Source organism: Pristiophorus japonicus, chromosome 2 (assembly GCF_044704955.1).
Source record: "Pristiophorus japonicus isolate sPriJap1 chromosome 2, sPriJap1.hap1, whole genome shotgun sequence".
Lineage (NCBI taxonomy): Eukaryota > Metazoa > Chordata > Chondrichthyes > Pristiophoridae > Pristiophorus > Pristiophorus japonicus.
Window position 1 is genome coordinate 212,537,589 of NC_091978.1, and position 26,799 is coordinate 212,564,387.

The following is a 26,799-nucleotide window of genomic DNA, read 5'->3' on the forward strand; positions in this document are numbered from 1 at the left end:
TGCAAAAATTCACAAGACATTAAAATAGAATCTCAAATGGATAAGGGCATATAAAAAAAACTAATGGAATACTGTATTTTATGGCACGAGGTGTAGGATATAAAAGCTGAAATGCAATGGTGACTATATAAAATCATAGTTTTGCTGCCATTGGGAGTGCTGTCTGCACAACCTTCTGACTCCGAGACAAGAGTGCTACCACTGTGACATCTAATGCACATCAGTGCATGTTGGTACTGGATTCAAGATTAAATAAACAATAAGTACAGTTTAGATGTGTGTGCAATACAATAATCCAGTGCAGCTAGCAGCCATATAAAGAGGAGTGCTCCAGTATTGAACACTGCATCCATTATGCAGAACTAGTCACTGGAAAATTGAGGTGCAAGTTATCTTTTGTTAGAACCTGAAAGGAATTATCTAGCCTAGTTAACAGCCCAGTGCAGCAGAGCTGGTCTCCAGTCGTCTTGGTTGATCCTTACCACAGGACCAGGACCGAGCTCTGTCAAGCCCGTGTGGTGGCTGGTGTGCAACGGCCACCACATGTTAATAAAATTCACACACAGGCTTCTTCTACCCTTCAACATGTAGTTCGGGACCTGGAATATTAGGTCCTTCATTGAAACAGCCGTGAACTCATCCCTTTTTGACGTGGAAGCAAGTCATCCTTGATACGAGGGACCGCTTATGACGATGATGATGTGCGCAGTCTTGGGTTGCACACTGCAGGAAGGATGTTGACCAATAGAAAGGGTGCTGTGAAAATAGGAAACTGTCTGGTCTGAGGAGATTTATAAATGAAGGCTTGAAAAATTGAGGTCATTTTCATTAGAGCAGAGGAGATTAAAGGATGATTTGATAGAGGTGTTTAAAATTAGAGAAGGGATGGCAAAGAGTAGATAGGAACACTATTTGCAATGATTAAGGAGTCTTGAATGGGGGGACATAGATATAATGCAAGAGACTTAGGACAGAGAGCAGGAAAAACTTTTTTTTAACGTAGAGGGTTGGGAGGCTGTGGAATGCCCTAACAGAGTTAATGATTGAAGCAGACACCATGTCAATATTTAAGAACCGGGTTAGATATTTGTTCAAAGGGAAGGAGGAAAAAAGGGATATGGGAATAGAGCAGGCACATGGGATTAGGATCATTGCTCAAGTGGAGGATAAACACCAACATGGTCCAGTTGGGCAGAATGGCCGGTTTCTGAGTAGTAATTTCTATCTATCTATGCGCTGTGATGTTTTTCTACTTTAAAGGCGCTATATAAATTTGTGTTGTTGTTATACAATGTAAATTAACGCTTGCAAAGTTCACATCATTAAATCCATTTCTTCTCCTAGGAAACGATTGTGTTCTGTACAATATTAAGATGATAATCCTCAGAAAGGATCGGCATCAGTTGCATCATTTTTATTATGAAAGTCATTTGAATAACAAATAAATTGATACAATTGTACACTTTTACAAAATATAATCTCACATGTAAAATGCCATTTCTGTAATATTCAATATACAAAGAATCATTTTACAATTATTGTTCTCGAGTGAAAAGTCAAACCTTAAAAATTACAATCACACCATGTATATTAAAGTAAATAGTATTTACTGTGATAAATAAACTGTTTAAAACACTGTAGCCCAGAGTTTCAGCATGATTTCTGCTCAGATAATAATGGAATCTGGGCGGAATGAAATAGGACAAGAGATCGCAGAATTTTAAGTGTATGCGAGTTACCCCCATAAATCACTGAAGTTTCCACGATCTTTTACGCTGGTTCAAAAGTCCATTTATCTGAATCAGTCCCTACCCACAAAATTGACCATGCCCCCAGAGCGGGATGGAGTGTTTCTGCCAATTGTGTCAGTTTGGGGATGTCCACAGTTTCTCGGGCGCCAGGCACCCATGGTGACATTAATCCATCATTAATGACCTGTAGCAGTGACCAGCTGTCAACTGAAGCCTCACTCAAGTCCGATTCCCATTCTGATGCTGCAATTACTTGAAATTTAGTTTAAATGAGTTCAAATTCAGTCAACTGATCTGTCCTTGGTATGAAGACCTGTGAACAGCAGTCAATTGAAACCATGATTGGCCTATTTCTTCAGCTGCTGCAATTACTTGAACACATTTTCAGTTTAAATGATACTAAATTCAATCATTTTCAAGCCCCATCGGTCATGTCCCAGTCAATAATCGATTACCATCGATAATGCTGCTTGAATGTGCTGATTCTACGGAGATTTTAAGTTCGGGCTTATGTTAATGAGTTTGAGTGTCAATTTGGGCGTAACTCCAAAACGGGTGCAGTGTCCAGAGTATATCATCGATTGCACCCTCGCAGAAACTCCAAGCCTGTGATTTGCTCAGTAACATTTGAGATCTATTTCAAAAGCAGTGAATATTAGAAACACACAGGTCAGTCAGCAGTTTCCAGAAATTTGCTTTTTAGTTTCGGCTTTCCAGCATTTACAGAGTTTTGCTATTTATTTGAGATCTGTTTTATTAAATAGTTTTCCTATTTGAATATAGGAAGAAAAAGAAAAATATCATATATTTTTTAATTGAGGAAGCAGGATGAAGTGTCCATATTGCAGAACATCACCACAATGAACACAAGGCCAGTGAAAAATGAAATAAATCAGAAAACAGTGATAAGGTGATACCAAGTTATAGTTTTAACATTTTTAAAACTGTAAGAGAAAGGAACGATAAAAGAAAGTGCCATAGTTTTGAGCATCAGGGTCACAAAGTTAACTGTGATTGTAAAAACAACCTGCCTTGTAAAAGTATAAAATTATCAAAAAAACTGAATTGGAACCTGAATCGCAGACAGTGCTGCACCAGGGATATCACTTTCAATGCATGCCTTGCTGCAGTAACAAGCTGCAAACAGCTGCGGAAATGACATTGTTTCCTGGGCAGCGGAGTACTGATCCAAAGTACATGCTTTCATGTCTGTCATAGGTGCCCAGTCAGAACCACGAGGCTGCAAGTGGCATGTCATCACATTTCATATGTGACAGGTTCACAGATCTGAGAAGGAATTCGGACTGGCTGCATTATGAGGAATGGCTCACCAGTTTATAAATACATAACAATTTTTAAAAATATTGTACATGGAGGTGCAAGAAATATGTATTTACAAAATAAAGGTATAGAATGTCTTTTGAATAAAACTGAAATAAGTCTGTTAAAATACAGGTAGTATTACATTGTGTTCCACTTGACATTAGGTCTAATCTGCTTCAGGTTGAAAGCAAATAAAACCACTGTTGGTTTCTGTACTTAGTGTCAAGACACAATAACCTCTCACATAGACAGGACCAGACACACAAAGAGGCATTTTCTGCTGATATCAAGATAGCAAGGATTACAACTCTTTGCTTCTGTTATCTGTTGTGGATCAAGGATGCCACATAAATCCAAACAGACAATACATTGTTGGGATACGGGTGGATATACACAAGCCCCAGTGGCAAGACTCCGGAGGAAGAAAATCAGATCCAAAGGCGACTTCCCAGCTTCGGTGGCAGAACCCGGGGAGAAGAGGATCACTGCAGCCGACATCGTGGATGGAGGAAAGATGGCGCCCAAACCATGAGGTGATGCGCTGAAGAAAAAGATGGCGGCAGCCAGACCTCGAGGTGCAGCACTGATGGAGCAACACGTGGCACCAAACGGAGAAGAGGATTGAGGTACAGATAGCAAGGCTCTCTTAAAGGAGGCCGGCAACCCACCACACTTAAAAGGAAAGTTTCACATTCTCAATCAATGTAAAAGCAACTGTGAGATAGATGTAAAATGTGCAATTGATGATCAGAGTTGTGTACACGCAATAAGCAAAGAAAAGGCGCATGATCACGATCGGAGCTACAGGTTATTTACAATGAGTAATGAAATGTTATGCGATGTAGGATTTCAACTGCATTCAGTCAATGCAGCAGGCAGACACCCATCGGGAGTACACAGGTCCAGCGAGCTACCCAACGCTGTAGCCTGTGTCCCTGGGACCAGAGTAATGAACCATGGAGTGTGGCCACAAGCAGCCAATACATACAAGCTGCAGAGCAAGCGATCTCAAGAGGACAATGGCACTGGTATCGATACCCTGCCCCTGATCGGCTCCTACTCTCAGGCACCCAATGGCATCAACCACCAGGAGCTTGAAAGAGCAAACTGTGCTAAGGCGCAGCCCCCAGACCCTATCGCCACCAAGGCCATACCCAGGAACGAAGGGTCACCCACAACACTTCCCCCAATGGGACCGGGACAAGCCAGGATCCCAAACCAAATAACGCCCAGGCAAGCGAGTCAGCAGATCCCTGTGCACTGCTAGATGATTGCTTCTCAGGGAGCAGCAGTGACCCGGGGCGCAAGGAGAGGACAGGGAGGTCACAGGCATCTGTGAACCTGCCCGACGCTAGGAACACCGGCAAAAGCCCCGAGAGCAGGCAACTTGACCCAACCGGGTTCCCACTGCCAGCACTGGGCACCGCGCTGCCACCAGACTACTCGGACACCATCCAGCAGTTCTGGCACTAGTTTGTCCTCACGCACCGGTGCTGACACCAGCACTGTTTCCAAGTATGTATCAAGAATGTATCTCACCAGTCACATGTACTTGCCTCACAACTGTACCACAGATGCAATGATGTAAATGCAAAATTTTTTTCTGAACTTGAATGCACATGAATGCAATGAGCCACCGGCATAATCTATATGTGGGGGGGGAGAAATGGAGTGGTCATCGACATACAAACAGAAACCACCAGCACTCCACTACCAACAAAACACCATCCACTCACCCAAGATAGAAACGACCCACCAAGGGTCAACCAGATAGAGCTAAGCCCAGAGCACAGTCAATGCAGAGGCGATTTGCAATAAAGGCTTGGGGGAGTGTGATGTCATGTATCCTACATGGTTACTGCTTGTACTATTACAAGGTGTGCCACCAGAGGGCACCGCAGTGGGAGACTTGCAGGTTACCTGTACAGGTGTGCCTGGCCTAGTATAAAAGGCAGGCCACCAGGTGCGATCCTCATTCTGGAGTTATCAATAAAGGACTGTCACTACTGTTCAAGTGCAACACATTGCCTCGTGGAGTCATTATCAGAGCATCCAAAGACATAACACCCAGGTGGGAAGAGAAAATGTTTCAAGGCTACCCTCAAAGTCTCCTTGATAAAGTGCAACATCCCCATCGACACCTGGGAATCCCTGACCAAAGACCGCCCTAAATGGAGGAAGAGCATCTGGGAGGGCGCTGAGCACCTCAAGTCTCGTCGCCGAGAGCATGCGGAAAACAAGCGTAGGCAGCGGAGGGAGCGTGCGGCAAACCAGACTCCCCACCCACCCTTTCCTTCAACGATTGTCCCACCTGTGACCGAGACTGTAATTCCCTTATTGGACTGTACAGTCACCTGAGAACCCACTTTGAGGGTGGAAGCAAGTCTTCTTCGATTTCAAAGGAACTGCCTATGAGTATGAGTCATGGCTGAACAGCTAGCATTGTGTGCAAGGTGTGTGATGTGGGTGTGAGGCTTGCAACAGTGGTAAGTGAAGGGGAGGTGAAGCTGTAATTGTGAAGTATGAGTCATGGTTGATAGAAGGTGAGCGATGAGGGTGTGGTACATTGAGAAGTGTGTGAGGCTAATGGTGCAGTTGGTGGGATAGAGCATTTGAAGATGCATCAATGACCTTGACCACTTGTGTGAGGTCATTAAACATCTTTCGGCACTAGATCCATGTCCTGGGGTAAAGACAGGTGGCACTGATAGCTTCTGTGATCTCTTCCCACTGCCTTCGAACAGTGTGTATGGAAGGCTTCCTGACCCCCTGTGGGTAGAGGACCTGCACACCCCTGCACCAAGGCCTCCAGTGCTGCATCAGAGAATCAAGGTGCCTTTTCTCTGCTTTGTTGAGACATTGCTAAGTTCCAGTTGCAGTCCGAATGAGATTCTTCTCTCACAAAGCACCTCCCCTTTAAGAAGTGCAGACAGCCTTTCACTCTGCAAGCAACCTTTAAATAGAGGGAAGAATCCACATGTTATTGGGCCCACTGTTGAGCGCTGAGCCAAGCAGCAACACATTTAACACTGATCTTAGTGCTGCAATCCTGTTAATGAGCAGGCAACATGAATTTGCATGCTGCCTGCACTACTTTCAACGGGCATGGACAGGTCATGCATTGTAATCCCTGTGCCCATTTTTGGGCCTTATCCAATTTAACCCCCCAGAACTGCACTGAGTACTCATGGTCTAACCATGGTTCTGTATAAATTTACCATTACCTCCCTGCTTTTGATTTCTATTCCTCCATTCCTCCATTCCAACAGTAACTACACTCCAAAAGTATTTAATTGGCTGTAAAGCGCTTTGAGATGTCCGGTGGTTGTGAAAGTTGCTAAATAGATCAAATTTTTCTTTCTTTCCAGAAATGAACTCCAGTAGCAGAACATTTGGAAAAGCAAAATTCGGTCAGGCAGAGCAAGCATGGATTTATGAAGGGCAAGTCATGTTTGACAAATTTGCTGGAATTCTTTGAGGATGCACTGAATAGGGTAGATAAAGGGGAACCAGTGGATGTGGTGTATTTGGACTTCCAGAAGGCATTTGACAAGGCACCACATAAAAGGTTACTGCACAAGATAAAAGTTCATGGGGTTGGGGGTAATATATTAGCATGGATAGAGGATTGGCTAACTAACAGAAAACAGAGAGTATGGATAAATGGTTCATTCTCGGGTTGGCAATCAGTAACTAGTGAGGTGCTGCAGGAATCCATGCTGGGACCCCAATTATTTATAATCTATATTAACGACTTGAAGGAAGGGATTGAGTGTAACGTAGCCAAGTTTGCCGACGATACAAAGATGGGAGGAAAAGCAATGCGTGAGGAGGACACATTAAATCTGCAAAAGAACATAGAAAGGCTAAGTGAGTGGGCAAAAATTTTGCAGATTGAGTATAATGTTGGAAAGTGTGAGGTCATGCAGTTTAGCAGAAAAAAATCCAAGAGCAAATTATTATTTAAATGGAGAAAGATTGTAAAGTGCTGCAGTACAGCGGGACCTGGGGGTACTTGTGCATGAAACACAAAAGGTTAGTATGCAGGTACAGCAAGTGATCAGGAAGGCCAATGGAATCTTGGCTTTTATTGCAAAGGGAATGGAGTATAAAAGCAGGAAAGTCTTGCTGCAGCTGTACAGGGTATTGGTGAGGCCACACCTGGAATACTGCGTGCAGTTTTGGTTTCCATATTTACGAAAGGATATACTTGCTTTGGAGGCAGTTCAGAGAAGGTTCACAAGGTTGATTGCAGAGATGAGGGGGTTGACTTATGAGGAAAGGTTGAGTAGGTTGGGCCTCTACTCATTAGAATTCAGAAGAATGAGAGGTGATCTTATCGAAACGTATAAGATTATGAGGGGGCTTGACAAGGTGGATGCAGAGAGGATGTTTCCACTTATAGGGGAGACTAGAACTAGAGGACATGATCTTAGAATAAGGGGCCGCCCATTTAAAAATGAAATGAGGAGAAATTTCTTCTCCAAGAGGGTTATAAATCTATGGAATTCGCTGCCTCAGAAAGCTGTGGAAGCTGGGACATTGAAAAAAATTTAAGGCAGAAATAGACAGTTTCTTAAATAAAAAGGGAATAAGGGGTTATGGAGAGCGGGCAAGGAAGTGGACCTGAGTCCATGATCGGATCAGCCATGATCGTATTAAGTGGCGGAGCAGGCTCGAGAGGCCATATGGCCTTCTCCTGCTCCTATTTTTTATGTTCTTATGTTCTTATTTTGTTTGAATGCTTTATGATAATTATTCTTTTCAACTTGATTTCCTACTTTTAGTATTCTAAGTATCTGTCTTCACAGATTTCTTTTCTCCCCGAACTCATTTATGTTTCTTACCTTCCAATGAATAAGTGGCCTCCTTATTCCTCCTACAAAAATGAACCATCTCACACTTGTTATATTGAATTTACTTTTGCCATTTATCCTCCCATGCTTGGAAGCCTGTTTTACCATCCTGAAACTACCAGGATGGTAGAAGGCAAACTAGATGAACCATAATCTATTTTTGTCTAGCAATTCTTATGCTTTTCTGTATTTTGGTGCAGTCCTCCAGATTATTAGCAATATCCCCCAATTTGGTATCAATTTTAATTTTGATGCACTACCTCCTACTTTTGAGTTCAAATCATTTGTGTGTACCGTAAACAAAAGTGGTCTCAGTATGGATCCCTGCGGGATACCACTTCCCACTTTCTGCCAGACTGAGAAACTTCCCTTATCTCCTCTCCTCGGTTTTTTGTTTTGTAGCCATCTTTCATTCCATTGTGCTACATGCCCACTGATTAGACACACTCTGATCTTTGTCATGAGTTTCACGTGGCACCTTATCGAAGGCCTGCTGAAAGTCCATATGTACCACATCCACTGCATTGACTTTGTCTACACTTTCTGTTATTTCTTCAAAGTATAAAATAATGTTGGTTAAACATGACCTTCCTTTTCGAAATTCACATTGACATTTTTTTATTATATTCATCTTCTCAAGATCCCATCCCATTTTGTTATCTGCTTAAATTTTTATAAATGGTTACTTGTGCCTTTGCCATCTCTCTCCAATTTAGTTTTTGATTATCCGCAGGTGCAATCCATTTGGACCCGGGGATTTGTCCTCCTTAAGTTTGGTTAGTTTGTCTAGTGTCTCCTTTCTTTCTATCTTAACTGTTGTGATGTCTCTCTTGACTTCTTCTACTGTTGTTATTTCCTCTTTGGTAGCCTCTCCAGTGAAAACTGAAGCAATGCATCCATTCATTATTCCTACTATTTCAGTATCATCTCCTGTGAGTTTATCTTGTTTATCTGTTAGTGACCCTATCCCTATCTTAACATGCCTATAGAAACTTTACTATTTCTTTTTATATTATTTGATATTTTAAATTCATATTTTGTCTCCTTACTTCTTGTCTTGTTAAACTCTTTTCTAAGCTCATCATATTCCCTTGTGACATCCTCTCCTTTGTTCTTTATGTACATTGCATCTGGCTTTTGTTTTAGATTCAATTTTATTCTCACCACTTTATTTGTTCATGGCATCTCATTCTTGGTTACTTTGTTCTTATTCTTTAGTGGAATATATTTCTCCTTAATGCTATTATCTCCCCATTAAATACTGGTCACTGCTGTTCTCTTGAGCACAAAATCTAGACTGATACTCCAAATCAATACTGCCAGAGGTATACTCTTTTGGATGAGGTGTTCAACCAAGTCTGCCCTCCTCGGTGGATATGAAAGATCGCATGGCACTATTCAAAGAAAAGCAGGGGAGTTCACCCTGGTATTCTGGCCAATATTTATTCCTCAAACCATCACTAAACATATTATCTGCTCATTTATTTCAATGCAGTTTGTGGCACCTTGCTGTGTACACATTGGCTGCTGTGTTTACTACAGTGAGTGCACTTCAGGAGTACTTCATTGGCTGAAAAGTGCTTTGGGGAGTCCTGAGATTATGAACGGTGCTATATAAATATAATTTCTTTCTTTGTCAATTTTTTTCTCCAGTTTACTTCCCTTAGCTCCATCCACATTCCCTCAAAGTTCTCTTTTCTTCAATCTATTAATTTAGTCTTTGTACTATCTTTATCTCTCTCAATCATTATCTTTAGACTTACATTGTGATCACTGCTCCCTAGATGTTCTCTAAATCTTACTGCTATTATCTGCTCTAATTCATTTCCCATTACTAAGTCTAGCAGTACTTCACTTTTGTTGGGCCTATTATATTGTGGGTCAGAAAGGAGTCTTGTACACACAGTAAAAACTCCATCTGTTTCTCCCCTTTCACTCCCTCTAACGATCAGTTTATTTTTGGGTAGTTGAAATCTCCCATGATTATGATTCTGTTATATGCATATATTTCATATATTTGCCTACATACTTCTCCCTCCATTTTCTTTCCACTATTTTGTGATCTGTAGTATACCCATAATAGTGTGACCGATCACTTCCTATCCTTTGCCTCAATCATTTGGTTTGGATTTCGAGCACTGTGAGTTATGTCCTTTCTTACTTTTGCCTTTATGATATTTCTGATAAAATCAGCTGCCCTACCACCTCAACTTCCTTCCCTATCCATTTCTAAATACATTATATGCTGCGATATTTAACTGCCTGTATTAAAATAGGGCAAGCAAGAATTTGATACAATCCAATTGGAAAATATACCAAAGCGATTCCTAACTTAACTATTAAATTCAAATTGCTTAGACTGGGGATAACTAAATAATACCATGTTGTTGTGTTTGGTTAAAATTATATATTTCTGTTGACAAGTATTAGAGACAGCACATCTTTACCTATCAGGTCCATCAATATTGTCCATGACCCAAATCTGTATTTCAGAGATATTGCTTTTTCTCAAATTCGGAAGCTCATGTTTAGCAAAAAACCTGAAGAGAGAAAAACATTAAAAATATATATACTTTTCAGTATAGCTTGTATATTTTGACCTATTTTGTTTAACCTGGCGCTGGTGTTATCTGCATCAGCACCACACTGACGAGACTAACACCCAGTCCAGCAAGCTTGTCATGTGTAACTCCACATTCAACACTGGGACTCAAAACATTGTATATAGATCGGGAGGAGGGGTGGTGGTGGGGTGGGAGGGCGGGATGCGGGGGGCGGGGGGGAGGGGCAGGTGTTGCTTCAAGTTTGCTCAACTTCCAAATGAAATACCTGTCTTATCAAAGGAAGTCACATTTTACTGGTTGCAACCACTGTATGAATGCTACTGAAGGAATACAAGGGCTAACAGGTGCTGCTAAAGTGTAGGCAACATTTTGCAGCAATTTAGAAACTTTCTCCAGGTTTGTATACCTTTTGATCTGAGGAAGGCCAGATGCAAAGACTGTACCACCAACCTCTTCACACTCCAAGTGGGTGACCATCCAGCATATCTGGCAGAAATGAGGTGAAATAGTGAAAGATTGTTTCCACTGGTGGGTGAATAGGGAACGAGGGGATTGAGACCAGAGATTCTTACTGGAAGAACCAAGGGGAAAGGGACGAGGAAGGTTCTTGAACTGTTGTCTAATAGACCATGAGCTCCTTCATCAAAAGTGAATGGGTCAATATTTGAAAAGGTGGAATATAAAAGGAACTGGGGGCAACAGGGTTACAGGAGAGCGTGCCAGCACCAGCACAAGGGGCCAAATGGCCTGTGCTGTAATTTCATTCTATTAATATTCTCCTTATTGAGTCCGAGCAGACAGTGGTTCAGAAATGTTGGTGCTAAGCTGAGTTTAGGAGACTGTCCCCTGTGAGAAGAGCCTCAAGCACCGAGCATGCTGCCCTTTGTGTAGTCCCTTGCTTTGGTTCAGGTCAGTGCCACCCAGTTGTGACGTGTGAAATTCAAGTACAAATCGGCTTTGACTGAGATTCCCAGTTCAGATTTGTCACCTTCGCACAGAACCTGAATCCAAACCAGAGTTCAAGAAAATAGGGAGCGAGATGTAGTGCTAGAATTTCCAGTGCTTCACCGCCCAGTTTCTCAGCGGTATTGGTTGTTTTTGGATGAGAACCGGGTCGGCAAAAAATTCCCCAGCTGAGTTCTGCCAGTAGTTTGAGAGGCAGCACTGGGGAGCGGACTGTGGGTGTGCACCGTTCATAGATTGCCACGGCGTGATTTTTGGCTCAGCGGTGACCCGTAAATAAGTATAAAAATAACCTCCCACGAGAATCAGTGGAGCTGGGCGGTAGGTGAGTAACCCTGCAAGAAAAAGGTAAGTAATTGGTTTTTTTACGAATTATTTTTAAATTCTCTTGTCGTGATTCAAGTGAAAAGGGTCCTGAGAATGTTTTTATGATTTTTTATTTGGTTTTTTGAAAAAATATTTTTTGTATTTTTCTCCTCCCCAACCGTAGCCTCGGTGCAAATTTTTAGTAAATTTATTCATTATCGTCCATTTTTTTTTAAAGAACCGCCCAATCGGCCCAAGGTTCCATTTTTTCGGCGAGAATCGAGGTGCAAATCACATTTTTTTCGCTGGGCGGATTTTTTTCTTTTTTGGGGGGAGTTTTTCGCCGGCGATAATTTTGCAAATCTTAGCGATATTTTGGGTGGCAATCGGGCGCTGGTGGATTGTTTGGAAATTCTAGCCCTCAGCCTTTTAAAAGCAGAATTGACTGGGTAGCCTAAACATACCTTGTGCATTGCAGGGTGATTCTAGTTGTATTTTCAGGGTGAATATCAGTAAGTTATAGGATTACTCCTAGTTAAAGATAGGATATCAGGACATTACACCCATTAATACCAGATACATATAGATTATCAGTGAGTTATTGTATTACTGTTGGTTATGAAGGATATCGCAGTGTTACCAGTATTACTATTCAATTATCAGTGCCATTTCAGTGAGTTACCATTAGTTACTGGTGGAATTTATGTTCCTCCCATCTCTGGTTTCCCCTTTGTAAATCACTTCCTCGCCTTTGATTTTCCCCCTTCCGAGCCCTTGGTTTCCTCTCTTTGCCTGCTCATGGGTGGCTGCCTGGTACTTGGAACTTCTCATACAACATCTGCTGGTGTGAAACCATAAGCACAGATACTCAACTACAGGGACCCAACCTTTAGAAGTGAAATACAATACATTTGTACGGGTCACGTGATCAGAACTTCACTTGATGAAACCTCCAGGAATGCTTCCAACCCTAGTAGTAGACTGGGGGTTGGGGTGACTGGGGCGAAGGTGGGATGGAGAGAAGGGGACTCGTAGATGGGGTGAGCATGGTGCAATATTTCCTGCCAAGCTGGGAGCAGCAGTGATGCTGTGAGTGGGAGCCCACTCATCAGACATGGATGGATTTCGGAACAGTACTTTGCCACCCTGTGGGAGGACAATACAGGCTGATCTGACAATGCAGTTAGAAAACCTAATTGCCTGTTCCCTGGGCAGTCGGCCCTAGACTCAAACAGCATTGGATTGACTGTTGTTTGAATTCTGCTTAGTAAGACACACATACAGCCCAGTTTGGCATATATGCCTGCTCTTTGCAGACATACATACAATTGGCCGTATCTGATGGGATTTCTGGATGAGCCTATGAGCCCCTCTAGGAACTCCTTATGCTCAACTACATTGGAAATTATCTGTACCAATGAAGGCATTAAAACCCAAATAGACAGGTTCTGCCCTAATTTCGGGACCCTCAGGTACTGGGATACCTGACCTCACCCCAAAGGAACAGAAGTGCTAAGCTGATACATTTAACTTGTTCAATGGGCAGTTCAAAATAAGATCAATTTTCACAGAACATTTCTGACAGACTTGTGACACCCTTTCAATTACCTATTTTTTGGAAAAGCTCCATCAGAAATCGAGCCGTTCAGCATCACTCTCACTATTCCCACTGCCTCCTTTGCATACTGAAAAGAAATGGCAAATTTAGGAAATGTATTTAGTGAAGAGTAAATGAAGACATTTTCAGAATTTTCAGAACTTGTATTGGTAGCTATTATTCAATGTTTTATCGTTTATAATTATATTAAATTAGGAATGAGGCTAGTGATAAGTGTCATTCCAAACATATAAATTAACATCCCTTCATCTTTGTCATTCAACAAACTGCGCAATAATGAGTGACAAGACCATTTCATGATAACATTTTTGAAATCCCAAATATATTTTAAACTAAACACCAAAAAGATTGGGTCATAATTTGCGGTCAGTGGTGAAGTTAAGGCGCTCGCCGCTGACCTCAAAGAAAGCTGCCCACAGATATCTCACAATCTCTGTGGTGAGAAGTTTATTTTCTTGATGTGCAATTGATTGTAGCGCCATGTATTAGGAATCCCCAGCGAAGAGCTGCAGTGATGTCAGCAAGCTGTCTAAGCAGCCAATCACATTAAAGAATTCTAACATAATAGCAAACCAGAAAATGAAAAGCACTGAATTATCTGCACTTTTAAAACATGTTACAAAGCTCAAATATCATGAAAAAACTTTTTAAAAAATAACTTTTTTTAAATTGTAATTTTTATCATAATGGAAACATTTGACAATCCATAAGTATAAACATTATTTTTTAGGGCCACAACTGAAATATAATATTCAATACGCTGTTAAAACCCCAGTTACACCTGTTGCAACAAGGCTTAACATTTAATAACAGCGATATTAGTGCAGAAAAGCTTAAGTTTTGTCAGTTCTACTGATTGCCGGCTATGGCGGAAGGGTGGGGGGGAAAGAGTGGGACGGAGTGGAGATCCACAGTGCAGCCTGTGTCAGAGCAGTGAATAACTGACCACAACTTCAGGATTTCCGAGATTAGATGCGCATGTGCTAAATCCTGAAGTTGCGGTCAGTTTCAGAGGAGTAATGATGGCGAATGCAGATAGTTTGCCCTCATTACCCACCGCAAATTCTGGGCCAATGTTTATCCACCATTTATAATCATAATGGGGTGAAATTGATCCAGGTGGGGCACAGAGCAAGCAGAATCGCTTTTGATGCCTGCTGTATGATGCGCCTAATATTCGGTTCTATTGCAGTCAGTGGAAATTAAAATCATGAGGGGCGTATTCACAGGTGACCAAGGCGATAGTGCTTGTTTTCCCTTCCCACCCAGGTTAAATTTCATCCCGATTGACTCAATAATAATTTTGGTATCTTTTTTAATTTCAGTGTCACATAACTTCAATTCATTTGTTTCCAACTTTCCCTCACCACTATGAGAACAAGTTAGTTAATTTTTTGGAATAATTTGCCATCCAAGATTGTAGAGGGGAAATAATTTAGCGGTCATTAAAATAACAGAGAGCGAAAGAGTCATGGTACCAAAGAGATATCTTCAATGTACCAAATTACCTTTTCTCATCCATGACTTTTCTTATGTTCTTTAATACTATTGAAAACCAGTGACGTTTGACACTGGACCAATCACGTCAGTTTGGACTGCCTGCCAGTTGAGAAGACCTACCTCATGAAATGCTTAAAAAAAATAACTGACAGATCTGCTGATACACCAAATCTTAATTTTTGGTAAAAGATGAGAAAGGCAAGTAACAATTTTAAATATAAAATTACTATAATTCAAAACCAGCAGAATCACTAAAACAAAACAATAGCTTGGAAGTGATTATGTAATACACATTTAATTTGACTTTTAAAATGTAGTGCTTAGCTAAATGCAATATCAACACAAACAATCTTTTTCAGCCCTCGCCTGAAACTTCACTACCTAAACCCCAATACCACGTCCTTTCCTGGCTGCTCCCTTTTGCTAAACTCAGCATTGCACAATCTTGATCCAGAACTAAGCTCTAAGTCTCATCTGGTCTATTGCCAAGACTGTCAATTACCACCTTTTGTTTACTCATTCATGGGATATGGGCGTCACTGTTTTGCCCATCCCTAATTGTTCGAGAACCATAGATTCATAAAATCATAGAAATTTAAGGCGGAGAAGGAAACCATTCGGCTGTGTCTATGCCAGCCGAAAAAGAGCTACCCAGCCTAATCACACTTTCCACCTCTGCAGCCTTGTAGGTTATGGCACTTCAAGTGCGTATTGAAGTACTTCTTAAATGTGATGAGGGTTTCTGCCTCTACCACCCTTTCACGCAATGTGTTCCAGACCCCCCACCATTCTCTGGGTGTAAAAAATTCTCAATTCTCCTCTGCTCCTTCTACCAATTACTTCAAATCTATGCCCCTTGGTTATTGATCTCTCTTCTAAGGGGAATAGGTTGTTCCTATCCACTCTATCTAGGCCCCTCATAATTTAATACACCTCAATTAAATCTCCTCTGTTCCAAAGAAAACAACCTCAGCCTATCCAACCTTTCCTCAAAGCTAAAATTCTCCAGTCCTGGCAACATCCTCGTAAATCGTAATAAAGAAAGTGAGCTGCTTTCGTGAACCTCTGCAGTCTTTGTGGTGAAGGTACTCCCACAGTACTGTTAGGGATTGAGTTCCATGATTTTGACCCAGCGACAATGAAGGAACAGCGAAATATTTCCAAGTCAGGATGGAGCGCAACTTGGTTGGGTACTTGGAGGTGGACATGTTCCCATGCACCTGCTGCCCATGTCCACCTAGGTGGTAAAGTTCGCGGGTTGGGGAGGTGCTTCGAAGAAGCCTTGGTGAGTTGCTGCAGTGCAACTTGTAGATGGTACACACGCAGACACGGTGTGCCACTGGTGGAGGAAGTGACTGTTTAAGGTATTGGATGGGGTGCCAATCAAGTGGGCTGCGTTGTCATCTGTGATATCATCAGACCTGCTCCAGTTAATTGGCTGGGAAACCTGCATGAATCAGTCAAGTGAGCTAGTTAAGTTAAACACAGAGTGGAGAGCGCACTTATGGAAAGTTCGTGATGGTGACCTGCTACGAGCCCAACCCCGCACCTGAACCCACTCACAGGTAAAACTTCAGCCCAATGAGTAAGATTATGCCTGTTGAAATTATTGGCATAAAAGATACAAGGTCATAAGATTTCTCAGAAAATCTTAGAATTTCACCACTGGCACAGACCGTTGAAATCCAGCGTGAGGCCTTCTCAGTTTACATTTGGACAGTCTAAGTACAATAGATGGGGCATCACACACACACACAACCAGATTCAAAGATGGACAAACATGAGAATCAAATACTTGCATTCGTATATAACAATGATAACAGTTAATAAAATACATGTTCTCAATCACTTGCTGTGATTTACTCCTGAATAGAAGTATTTTTATAATTTGCAACTATAATGGAAGTACTGAATAAAAAAATGATTGAAACATTGAGAAGGTATGGATTTGCATGCCTATATGGTTGCGAGTATAAGAAACAGAAAATTTATCATGCCTTTCCTTTTGAAGGAGACATAGAAAATATTTGTGCGCAACTTCAGTAAGGCATTTTTCGAAAAACAACTTACAGACTCAGATGCTATTTTCCAAAAGGAATTCACTGGGTTATTTTCACATTCAGTTGTTGTGGGACAGGATTGGTAATTGATGCCTGCAAACAATAAGAATACCATCAATAAAAGTTAGAATATTCTAATGGTGACATTGATGTCAGTCTAAATTGACTATAAATGCATGCCGGTTTGGTAGGAGGCAACTTTACAATATTTGTGAGAGTTATTTGTCCACTTACTTTAATGGGGGAGGGATTTTGGTATTCATTGCATATTTTATCGCTAAGACTACAACCCACTTTCAGTATGGAAAATCCTACATATACTTTGTAGCTTGCCACTCTCTTTTCAATTGATGTTTTTGAACCCTTGAGACTTTAGGCAATGAGGTCAAGAAAGAGACTAGCTGGATCCATTGTATTCGGCAGTCATTTAGGTAATGGCCAGTCATCTAGGTAACAACCTTGGCTCAGTGGTAGCACTCTTGCAGGCAGAAAGTTGTGGTTGCAAGTCCCATTCCAGAGACTTGAACACATAATGTAGGCTGACACGTGAGTGTAGTACTGAGTGTGTGCTGCATTGTTGGAGGTACTGTCTTTCAGTTGAGGCCTTAAACCAACGTGCTGAGTGATGAAGCAGATTCAACATTGACACAGATCACTGGATGGCCTTGCAAAAGGATATCGTGATGGCCCATTACTCAGTATGGGTAATTGGAATATATTGTGCCTTGAGCATTGCGTCCCAATGAAGAGAGTGTGTGCACTCCATTTGGAGACTCTTAAACGTAGTGATGGGTTTCCATGCACATCAGACTGATCTGGCTGAACAAAGAAAAAGATACTGTAAGGCATGGTTCATTATCAATTTCCTGATGAACGCACATTCACAATACAATTTAGCCCCAAATTATTTCTGGCATGACTTTGTAATGCACTGTAATCTTTACCTGGTATTATTATTAAGAACATTAAACATATGCAACGTTCATGTGTCTCACCTGGAGATTCATTTTGTCCACACCAGTCCAAGTCATCTGCCAAGAAACCAATCAGAGTCTCACCAAGAGGCATCATCCGTCTGGTTTTATCTGAATATCTATGCACAAGAAGCTTGGTATTTTCCCAGAATAATGCCTGTAATTAAGTTTTTTAAAAAGTTAACAGTTGCATCATTTATTCCATATAAATAAGGAAAGTAGGAGAGCCTTTTTGGAGTTATCAAGAAATTGAATGGCTTGGAGAGATGGTGCTCAGTTCATTATGGGCCCAGAGCTACTATAGTAACGTGGACTTGAATGATTCATATCCATTACCACCAGGTTGAAAGACTCCCTCTGGCACAAATGTGTTAATACAATGTAGAGATATCCTCTATTTCTAATGAAATTCCAAGCATGTTTTTCTCGAATGCTGTTATGATTTTATTGGAAAGGGCAAAATAAGAGATCATCTCACTAGGTCAACTATGTCACTGACAGTTAGTGACCAAAGGCAATATAAATCAATTCGCTCTGGCACATACTACTTGCGGAACAACTATATAATCCTCCGATGAAAGTGGACACATTTCACCATGTCAGAATTTTAGAGGCATAAACAAAATGGCACAAAATGCGAAATTATAGTCCTCTTAATGTTTGAAAATAACAGAAGCAAACATTTTTTACGCAGTCCACGCCTGAACTACAGCACCAAGGGGCAAGGAGTCAGGACTACACATCTTTTTACATTACACAAAATAGCAAATCCCGATTCAGCTTGAATGATATGATAAAAAAGTGACTCCATGTTATCAATGAAGCTTACCTTATCCTGAGGGATATCATGCAGTGCCAGCCTGATAAAAGCGTCATAGTCAACTGGATTCACATTGCAAGGGTGTTTATAAACAAAGGCATTTCGAAATGTTTCCCAGATTGCTGAGCAGTTCTTTTCTCTAAAATAAAATGACCATTCTCAAATGTATATTTGATATCTACAGTTGATCCTATTCCTGCTCAACAACAGGAAGAAAACCAGCAATCTTACATTGTGTTCAATTGTAACAGATGTTATCATTAGTCAGGTAAATAGTAATAAAGTGGAGAACAAATTACAAACAATAATGCATACACAATAGAGCTCAGCATGTTCATTTTGGTCCAAGTTATCAAAACACAAACCATGAGCCCATCCTTAGCATTTTTTCAGCAAGATCCATTTGTTCCTAAACTGTATAAATACATATTTTATAAAATGAAAACTTGGGTTTATCAGGCATTGCAGAAAATTTATAACCTAGATAGGGTTGGCAACCTTCCCGGATTGTCGTGGAGTTTTAAGGAATTGAAGACGAATTGCTGAGAGCAACTGGGAGAAAAATTATAGCGCCATTTTTTTTTTAAGTGTTTTTTCATTTTCTTTGAACGCTTTTGTTTATTTGTTATAATAACGAAGGGAAAAGGAATGATCCAATCAGGAGCAAAGAGTCTGTTGATTTTCCAATTAGTGTGGAAAGGCGGTGTACTACGAGGATGGACGTGTTGGGCGACCTTGGGCTGTAGTGTGGGGCAGGACAGTTGGAGGTGACAGGCCCAATGATGAAATGTCCAACCAAAGTTAGTAACGCAAGGTGTTTGGATTCTAAAATGGAAGCCCAGTTAATATTAAGATAAAATAGGGATCAGACAAATAAAAGTTATAATGTTTGAACAACAACTACTTGCATTTATATAGCACTTTTAACATCGTAAAATGTCCCAATGTGCTTCACAAGTGCGATTATCAAACAAAATTTGACACCCAGCCACTTAAGGAGATATTCAGACAGGTGACCAAAAGTTTGGTCAAGGAGGTAGGTTTTAAGGATGGTCTTAAAAGAGGAGAAGTAGAGAGACGGAGCGGTATAGGGATGGAATTTCAGAGCTTAGGTCCGAGGAAGCTGAAGGCATATCCGTCAATGGTGGAAGAAATTTGGGGATGTGCAAGAACCTAGAATTGGAGGAGCGCAGAGATCTCAGAGGGTTGTAGGGCTAGAGGAGGCTAGAGATAGAGAGGGGCGAGGTTATGGAGGGATTTGAAAACAAGGGGTGAGAATTTAAAAACTGAAGCATTGCTGGATGCTCCTGTTGTTAAGTCCTGAATCTACTGTACTGACTTACACAAGACACATACTGAAGTCAGGGTCACTCAGGATCTACACCTTTAATTCCAGCTCTCCAGTGCTGCACTTGCCTGAGACCTCCCTTTATATACCACAGTGGGACAGGTATGGAGTGTCTCCTGCAAGTGCACCCCTGGTGGCAAGGTATGCTTATTGTTACAGGTCATATCCAGTTAAAGTCATGTATAGCCTGGTAAGATACAGTTATATACAGTAATGTGAGATACATGACATCACCCTCCCCCAAGGTCTTATTGCCTTTATCGATTCAGTCTCTCAGGTGGTCTGCGCTCTAGCGTGGAGCATCTTAGTTGTGGTTCAGTTGTTTGCCTTGGTGCCTGTTTTTCATTCGGTGTGATTGCTGGTATCTCGCCTGGGCTGTCTGTTTCGTTCGGTGTGATTGCTGGTATCTCGCCTGGGCTGTCTGTTGAGACTGCCCTTTCCTCAGGTTGTTCCACCTGTCTGTCCACCAGGTGTGGTGTGAGTTCCACATTGTAGTCTGCCTCTGGTTCTTCAGTGTTATCAGTGAATCTACATTTTACTTGGTCTACATGACTTCGGCAGGTTTGGCCATTGTCCATTTGTACAACCAGTAGCCTGCTTCCCTCTTTGTCTGTTACTGTCCCTGCAAGCCATTTGGGACCCCTGCCATAGTTTAGCACAAACACTTTGTCCCCTATCTCATTCCACCTCCCCCTCGAATTTCGGTCATGGTCTCAGTTAGCTTTTGACGCTTTGCCTCAACAATCTCATGCAGGTCTGGGAAAATTAACGAGAGCCTGGTCTTTCGTTTCATCAATAGTTGTGCGGGGGAAACCCCAGTCAACAAATGCGGACGAGATCTGGATGCCAGCAGAAGTCGTGACAGGCGGCTCTGCAGCGTGGGATCTTGGGTTCTGAGCATGCCTTGTTTAATGATCTGCACTGCTCGCTCCACCTGGCTTGAAAGGTGCCGTCTTAATGTGATTTATACCGTGGTCAACTATAAAATCGTGAAATTTGCGCTGGTGAAGCACGGACCATTATCACTGACCAATATGTCAGGAATTCTGTGCGTTGCAAACATGGTTCTAAAGCTCTCCACATTCGTTCGGGTGGTGCTCCAGTTTAAAATGGTGCACTCGATCCATTTTGAAAATGCATCAATGACTACGAGGAACATTTTGCACATGAATGGGCCTGCATAGTCTACATGCACCCACGACCACGGTTTGGTGGGCCAAGGCCAGGGGATAAGGGGGGCCTCCCTGGGGGCATTACTGAGTTGGGCACAAATGGTGCACCGATGGACGCAGAGCTCCAAGTCCGCGTCAATGCCAGGCCACCAGACATGAGATCTGGTTAAGGCCTTCATAAGGACGATCCCCGGGTGCTTGCGATGGAGCTCCCGGACAAACGCCTCCCTGCCTCGTAAGGGCATAACTACTCGGCTGCCCCACATCAGGTAGTCTGCCTGTAGTGAGAGTTCATGCCATGCGCCTATGGAAGGATTTGACCTCCTTGGGGCAGGCATCGCGAGCCTCTGCCCCGAGGAGGTCAAACGCATCTTTTAACAGAGATAACGTGGGGTCGCTGGTCATCCAGGCTCTGATTTGGCGAACCGTCATGGGCGAACCTGTGGATTCAAAGGCATTGATTGCCATGACCATCTCACAGCCCTGTTCATCGGACCCTTCTGTGGTCACCAGGGGTAGTCTGCTAAGCGTGTCGGCACAGTTGTCTGTGGCTGGTCTGTGCCTTATTGTGTCGTCGTAAGCCGCCAGCATAAGTGCCCACCACTGAATGTGCGCCGAGGCGTTGGCGTTGATTGCCTTGCACTGGGATAGTAGGGACGTGAGGGGTTTGTGGTCGGTTTCTAATGCAAACTTGGCCCCGAAAAGGTATTGGTGCATCTTTTTGACACCCTACACGCACGCGAGTGCCTCCTTCTCAACCATACCGTACCCGCACTCCGCCAGCGAAAGTGACCTGGAGGCATAAGCAATGGGCTGCAATTTACCCGCATCATTGACGTGCTGTAAAACGCCATACGCTGACGCATCACACGTAAGGACTAACTTTTTATCTGGGTCAAAAAAGGCTAAAACACTCTTGGAACATAGAAGGTTGTGTGCCTTATGGAGGCGCGTTCTTGGGCGTCCCCCCAAAACCAATCGCACCACTTTCTGAGTAGCACATGGAGAGGCTCCAGCAGCGTGCTCAAGTTCTGCATAAAGTGCCCAAAGTAATTTAGTAGCCCGAGAAAGGCGCGCAATTCCGAGACATTCCGGGGCCTGGGTGACAGGCGAATCGCTTCGGTTTTGGATTCGGTTGGGTGGATTCCATCAGCGGCAATCCTTCTGCCCAAAAATTGAACCTCAGGCGCGAGAAACAGTCACTTGGATTTCTTAACTCTTAGGCCTACCTGATCCAATTGACTTAGTACTTCCTCAAGATTGCGGAGATGAGAGTCGGTGTCCCTGCCCGTGATGAGTATGTCATCTTGAAACACAACCATCCCCAGGATAGACTTGAGCAGACTTTCCATGTTGCGCTGGAATATAGCAGCTGCTGATCTGATGCCGAATAGGCATCGATTGTACACAAGAAGGCCTCGATGTGTGTTGATGGTGGTGAGTAGCTTAGACTCTTCGGTCAGTCCTTGCGTCATATACGCAGATGTGAGGTCAAGTTTCGAGAAAAGTTTTCCTCCAGCCAACATGGAAAATAGGTCCTCCGCTCTGGGCAGCGAGTATTGGTCCTGTAGGGAGACTCTGTTTATGGTAGACTTGTAATCCCCACAGGTTCGCATGGATCCATCAGGCTTCATGACGGGGACGATGGGGCTTGCCCAATTGCTGAATTCTACGGGAGAAATTATGCTTTACCGCAGAAGCCGGTCCAGTTCGTTTTCAATCTTTTCTCTCATCACATAAGGCACAGCTCTAGCCTTGTGATGGACCGGTCTGGCATTCTGTGTGATGTAGATTCTAACTTTAGCCACTTTGAAGGTGCCCACACCTGGCTGAAAGAGATGTTCAAAACGGTTTAGAACTGTTGAGCAGGAGGTCCGTTCCTCTGACGACATAGCGTGAACTTCATCCCATTTCCAATTAAGTTCTGCTAGCCAGCTTCTCCCCAACAGGGCTGGGAGATCCCCGGGGACAATCCACTGGGAAAGTCGGTGCACCATCCCTTTTTGTGTGACTGAGAGCATGGCGCTGCCAAGGACTGGGCCGATTTCTTTCGTATAGGTCCTTAGTTTGGTGTCGATCTTTGTGAGTTTTGGTCTGTTGCTTTTGTGCGGCCACAGCTGTTCAAATTGTTGAACGCTCATGAAGGATTGACTGGCCCCTGTGTCCAGTTCCATGTTGACGGGTATCCCGTTGGGTAGAACCCTCATCATAATTGGAGGCGTCTTGGTGTAAGAACCCGCTGTACCCCAAAGTCCCGTGCACTGTTCCAACTGTCTTCTGGTCCGCTTTCCGACCCTTCCGATTCGTATACCATCCGAGCTGCTGTTTTTCTGCACGTGTGAGCCAGATGCCCTGTGTAGTTGCAGTTTCTGCAAACGGCATGCTGAAATCGACACACCCTGGTTGAGTGCCTTCCCCCACATCTCCAACACAGACCGTTTCCATTGTTTCCGAAGGATGAGCTGCGTCTGGCTGATCTCTCTTGAGCTTCTCTCAATCTGTTGTTGATTGCTCGCATTGTGGGTTGATGAAGTGTGATCGGCCATTCATGTGGCCCTTGATTTTGATGACTTCTGGCGCCACTGTCTGCTGTTGAAGGTCTGCTCTCCTGCCTTTGTCTGTGTGTGGGGGTAGTGGTTTGTTTCACAATGTGAACCCCTTGTTCCGATGCCTCGTTGGTTCTCGTACCCGAAGTATAGATCAGCCTTGTTTCTTCTTCGCCTGCCAAGAATGTCTGTACGATCAGTGCTGCTGCCTCTAGAGCCAAGTTCTTAGTCTCTATAAGCTTTCGGAATATGCCTGCGTGGCCTATTCCTTCAATAAAAAAGTCTCTCAGTACTTCTCTCCTTAGTTCATCGGGGAACTCACATGAACTAGCCAGCCTCCAAAGTTCCGCCACGAAGTCGGGTATGCTTTGGCCCACACAGCGTCTGTAGTTGTAGAACCTGTGTCTGGCCATATGTAGGCTGTTTGCTGGCTTCAGTTGGTCTCTCACCAGTGTGCTGAACTCCTCAAATTACTTGCTTGCTGGTTTCTCGGGTGCCAGCAGGTCTTTCATTAAAGTGCATGTTTTCGAGCCACAGCTGGTCAAGAGATGGGCTCTTCTCTTGTCTGCCTTATCGTCGCCCAGCCAGTCTTTGGTCACAAATCTTTGCTGGAGCCTTTCTATAAAGTCATCCCAATTGTCTCTAGCATTGTATTTCTCATCTGAGCTGTTGGTAGCCATTCTGTGGATTCTGTGATCCCATCCTCGTCGCCACTGTTAAGTCCTGACTCTATTGTACTGACTTACACGAGACACATGCTGAATTCAAGGTCACTCAGGATCTGCACCTTTAATTCCAGCTCTCCACTGCTGCACTTGCCTGAGACCCCCCTTTATATACCACAGTGGGACAGGTATGGAGTGTCTCCTGCAAGTGCATCCCTGATGGTAAGGTATGCTTATTGTTGCAGGTCATATCCAGTTACAGTCATGTATAGCATGGTAAGATACAGATATACAGTAATGTGAGATACATGACACCTGTGAAGCATCTTGGAATGTTTAACTACATTAAAGGCACTATATAAACACAACTTGTTGTCGTTGCTTTATTGAGTTAATTTTTGTTTTTAGCACGCCTGAGAACTTTGAATGCTGAGAGTATGTATTTGGAATTCAGGCACACATCCCCATGGTTCTCACTTCAATAATTTTAATGGACAGACTGAATCAATTTTATTGGCTGGAAAAATGTGCACTTGTATTTCTGGTTTGCGCTTTTGTTGTGCAAGTGTCTGTGCTGGAGCATTAAGACATAGGGAAATACAGGATATTTCAAATATTACAAACACAAATGGTCAAAAACTTTATAATATGAATGCCAGATGAGTGTGTATCAAATTCCGATCTCTGCTACTTTAACTGTGCTGTTAACCCACTTATTTTTTAGGTTTGAATCTCTCTCAGATTCATGGCAAGAAAAGATTTTAAAAAAGGAGAAAAATATCAAGACCATAGTGGCTGAATGAAGAGGTAAAAATCAAGTTAAAGCTTGAACAGAATTGTTCTAAAAGTTAAAAAGCTGCAAAACCTAGTACAGAAATGGAATCGCTGTCAAAAGGGCCCAACGAGAAGAAAAGTTGCTTTTGGCAGCAGCTGTGATTTAACGAGGGTCATACCTGAAGACAAACTAAGTCTGCGTTTATTATGAATTTAACAAAGTTTTCGTCATTTTGATCTCTTCTTGCCAACCTTTCGTTTGGTTAGTCAGGTGTCAGACAAGCACAGTAACACGTGACCATGTTACAGAGTCTCCAAACAAAGCTGTGAGAAATCCACACCTGTAGAGTTTATGTTTGGCAAATACAGATTGCATGCTCTATTCCAGTAGGGATGCACCCATGTATCCAAGTTCAGAGAACTTAGGCACAGCTTGGACATGACTAGACAAGGCAACATAAGTTGTTGTCCCGAGCTTTGTGACATTCTGAGATCTCAAATAAAACCACATTGTTCTATACACTCCTCGTGAGAAAAATGTAGCTTGTTCCCTTGTGATTACTCTGCATGCCTTTACAGCATGATATATGCCAGAACAACCTGAAGAACTACTTTAAGAGCCAATGATAGCTGCAAGATTCTGCAGTCATTTTCAGTCTCACTATTATCTCACCCCCTGTGAATAGATAACAAAGCTGTGTGCTGGAACACTAAGGTTATTTGTGCTGCAAATACAATTCAATGCAAGACTTTCTTTCAATGCACGAGCCTTAGGTGGACAGGTTCCATGCCTGTAGCTCCTGGCATTCTGTCCCGAATGAGTCTGTTATTAGGGACAGAGTGATTGAGCACTTGAACAAATATGAACTGATCAGAGAGCCAGCATAGATTTGTAAAGGGCAAGTCATGTATAACTAACCTAATTGAATTTCTTGAGGAGGTCACTAACGCAGTAGATAAGGGAGTGTCTATGGATGTTATTTATATGGACTTCCAGAAGGCATTCGCTAAGGTTTTGGCAAAAATGAAAACGCATGGAATGGAGGCAACTTTTTGACATGGAGGCAGAGTAGGGATAATGGGTACGTACCTCAATTGGCAGGATTTGACAAGTGGTGTCCCTCAGCGATCTCTACTGGGGCCTCAGCTTTTCCTTATATTTATCAATAACTTCACGGTTGGCAATATTCTTCTAGCTGTGCCCCTTTGTCCAAACCACTCACAGCACAGGAGCCATCAACCACTCTGCTTGGCAGTCAACTCTGTCATCATGCATTTTGCCCATGACAGTTAAAAGCTGCCGACTGACAAAGAGGTTAAGTGGCTAATGGTCCTAAGGGCCATGCCAATCTGTATTTCCATTAAAATATTATGAAGAATCCGTTGGCTTACCCTACTGTAGGATTCATTACTCTGATGTAGTTGTAGCATCTGCCAATTATGATCTCTTCCAAGTTGTGAACAGTACCAATTCCGTGCCATGACTTCATCGCTGTATCGACTGGAGCTGAGCAACCCATCAGTAGGATTCCAAACACAACCATGCTCCATTTAGGCAT

At 42.7% G+C, this 26,799-nt stretch overlaps 1 protein-coding gene across 1 annotated transcript; it reads right to left on the bottom strand.

The window, feature by feature from the left end:
* Positions 1 to 10,373: 10,373 nt before the first annotated feature.
* LOC139229741 (ADP-ribosyl cyclase/cyclic ADP-ribose hydrolase 2-like) lies at positions 10,374 to 26,799 on the bottom strand. Its single transcript, XM_070861291.1, has 6 exons — positions 26,633 to 26,799; positions 18,745 to 18,874; positions 17,937 to 18,072; positions 16,952 to 17,034; positions 13,372 to 13,448; positions 10,374 to 10,470 (listed from the first exon to the last, which is right to left on the bottom strand). Exons 1-6 carry the CDS (start codon positions 26,797 to 26,799, stop codon positions 10,374 to 10,376), a joined length of 690 nt encoding a protein of 229 aa, XP_070717392.1.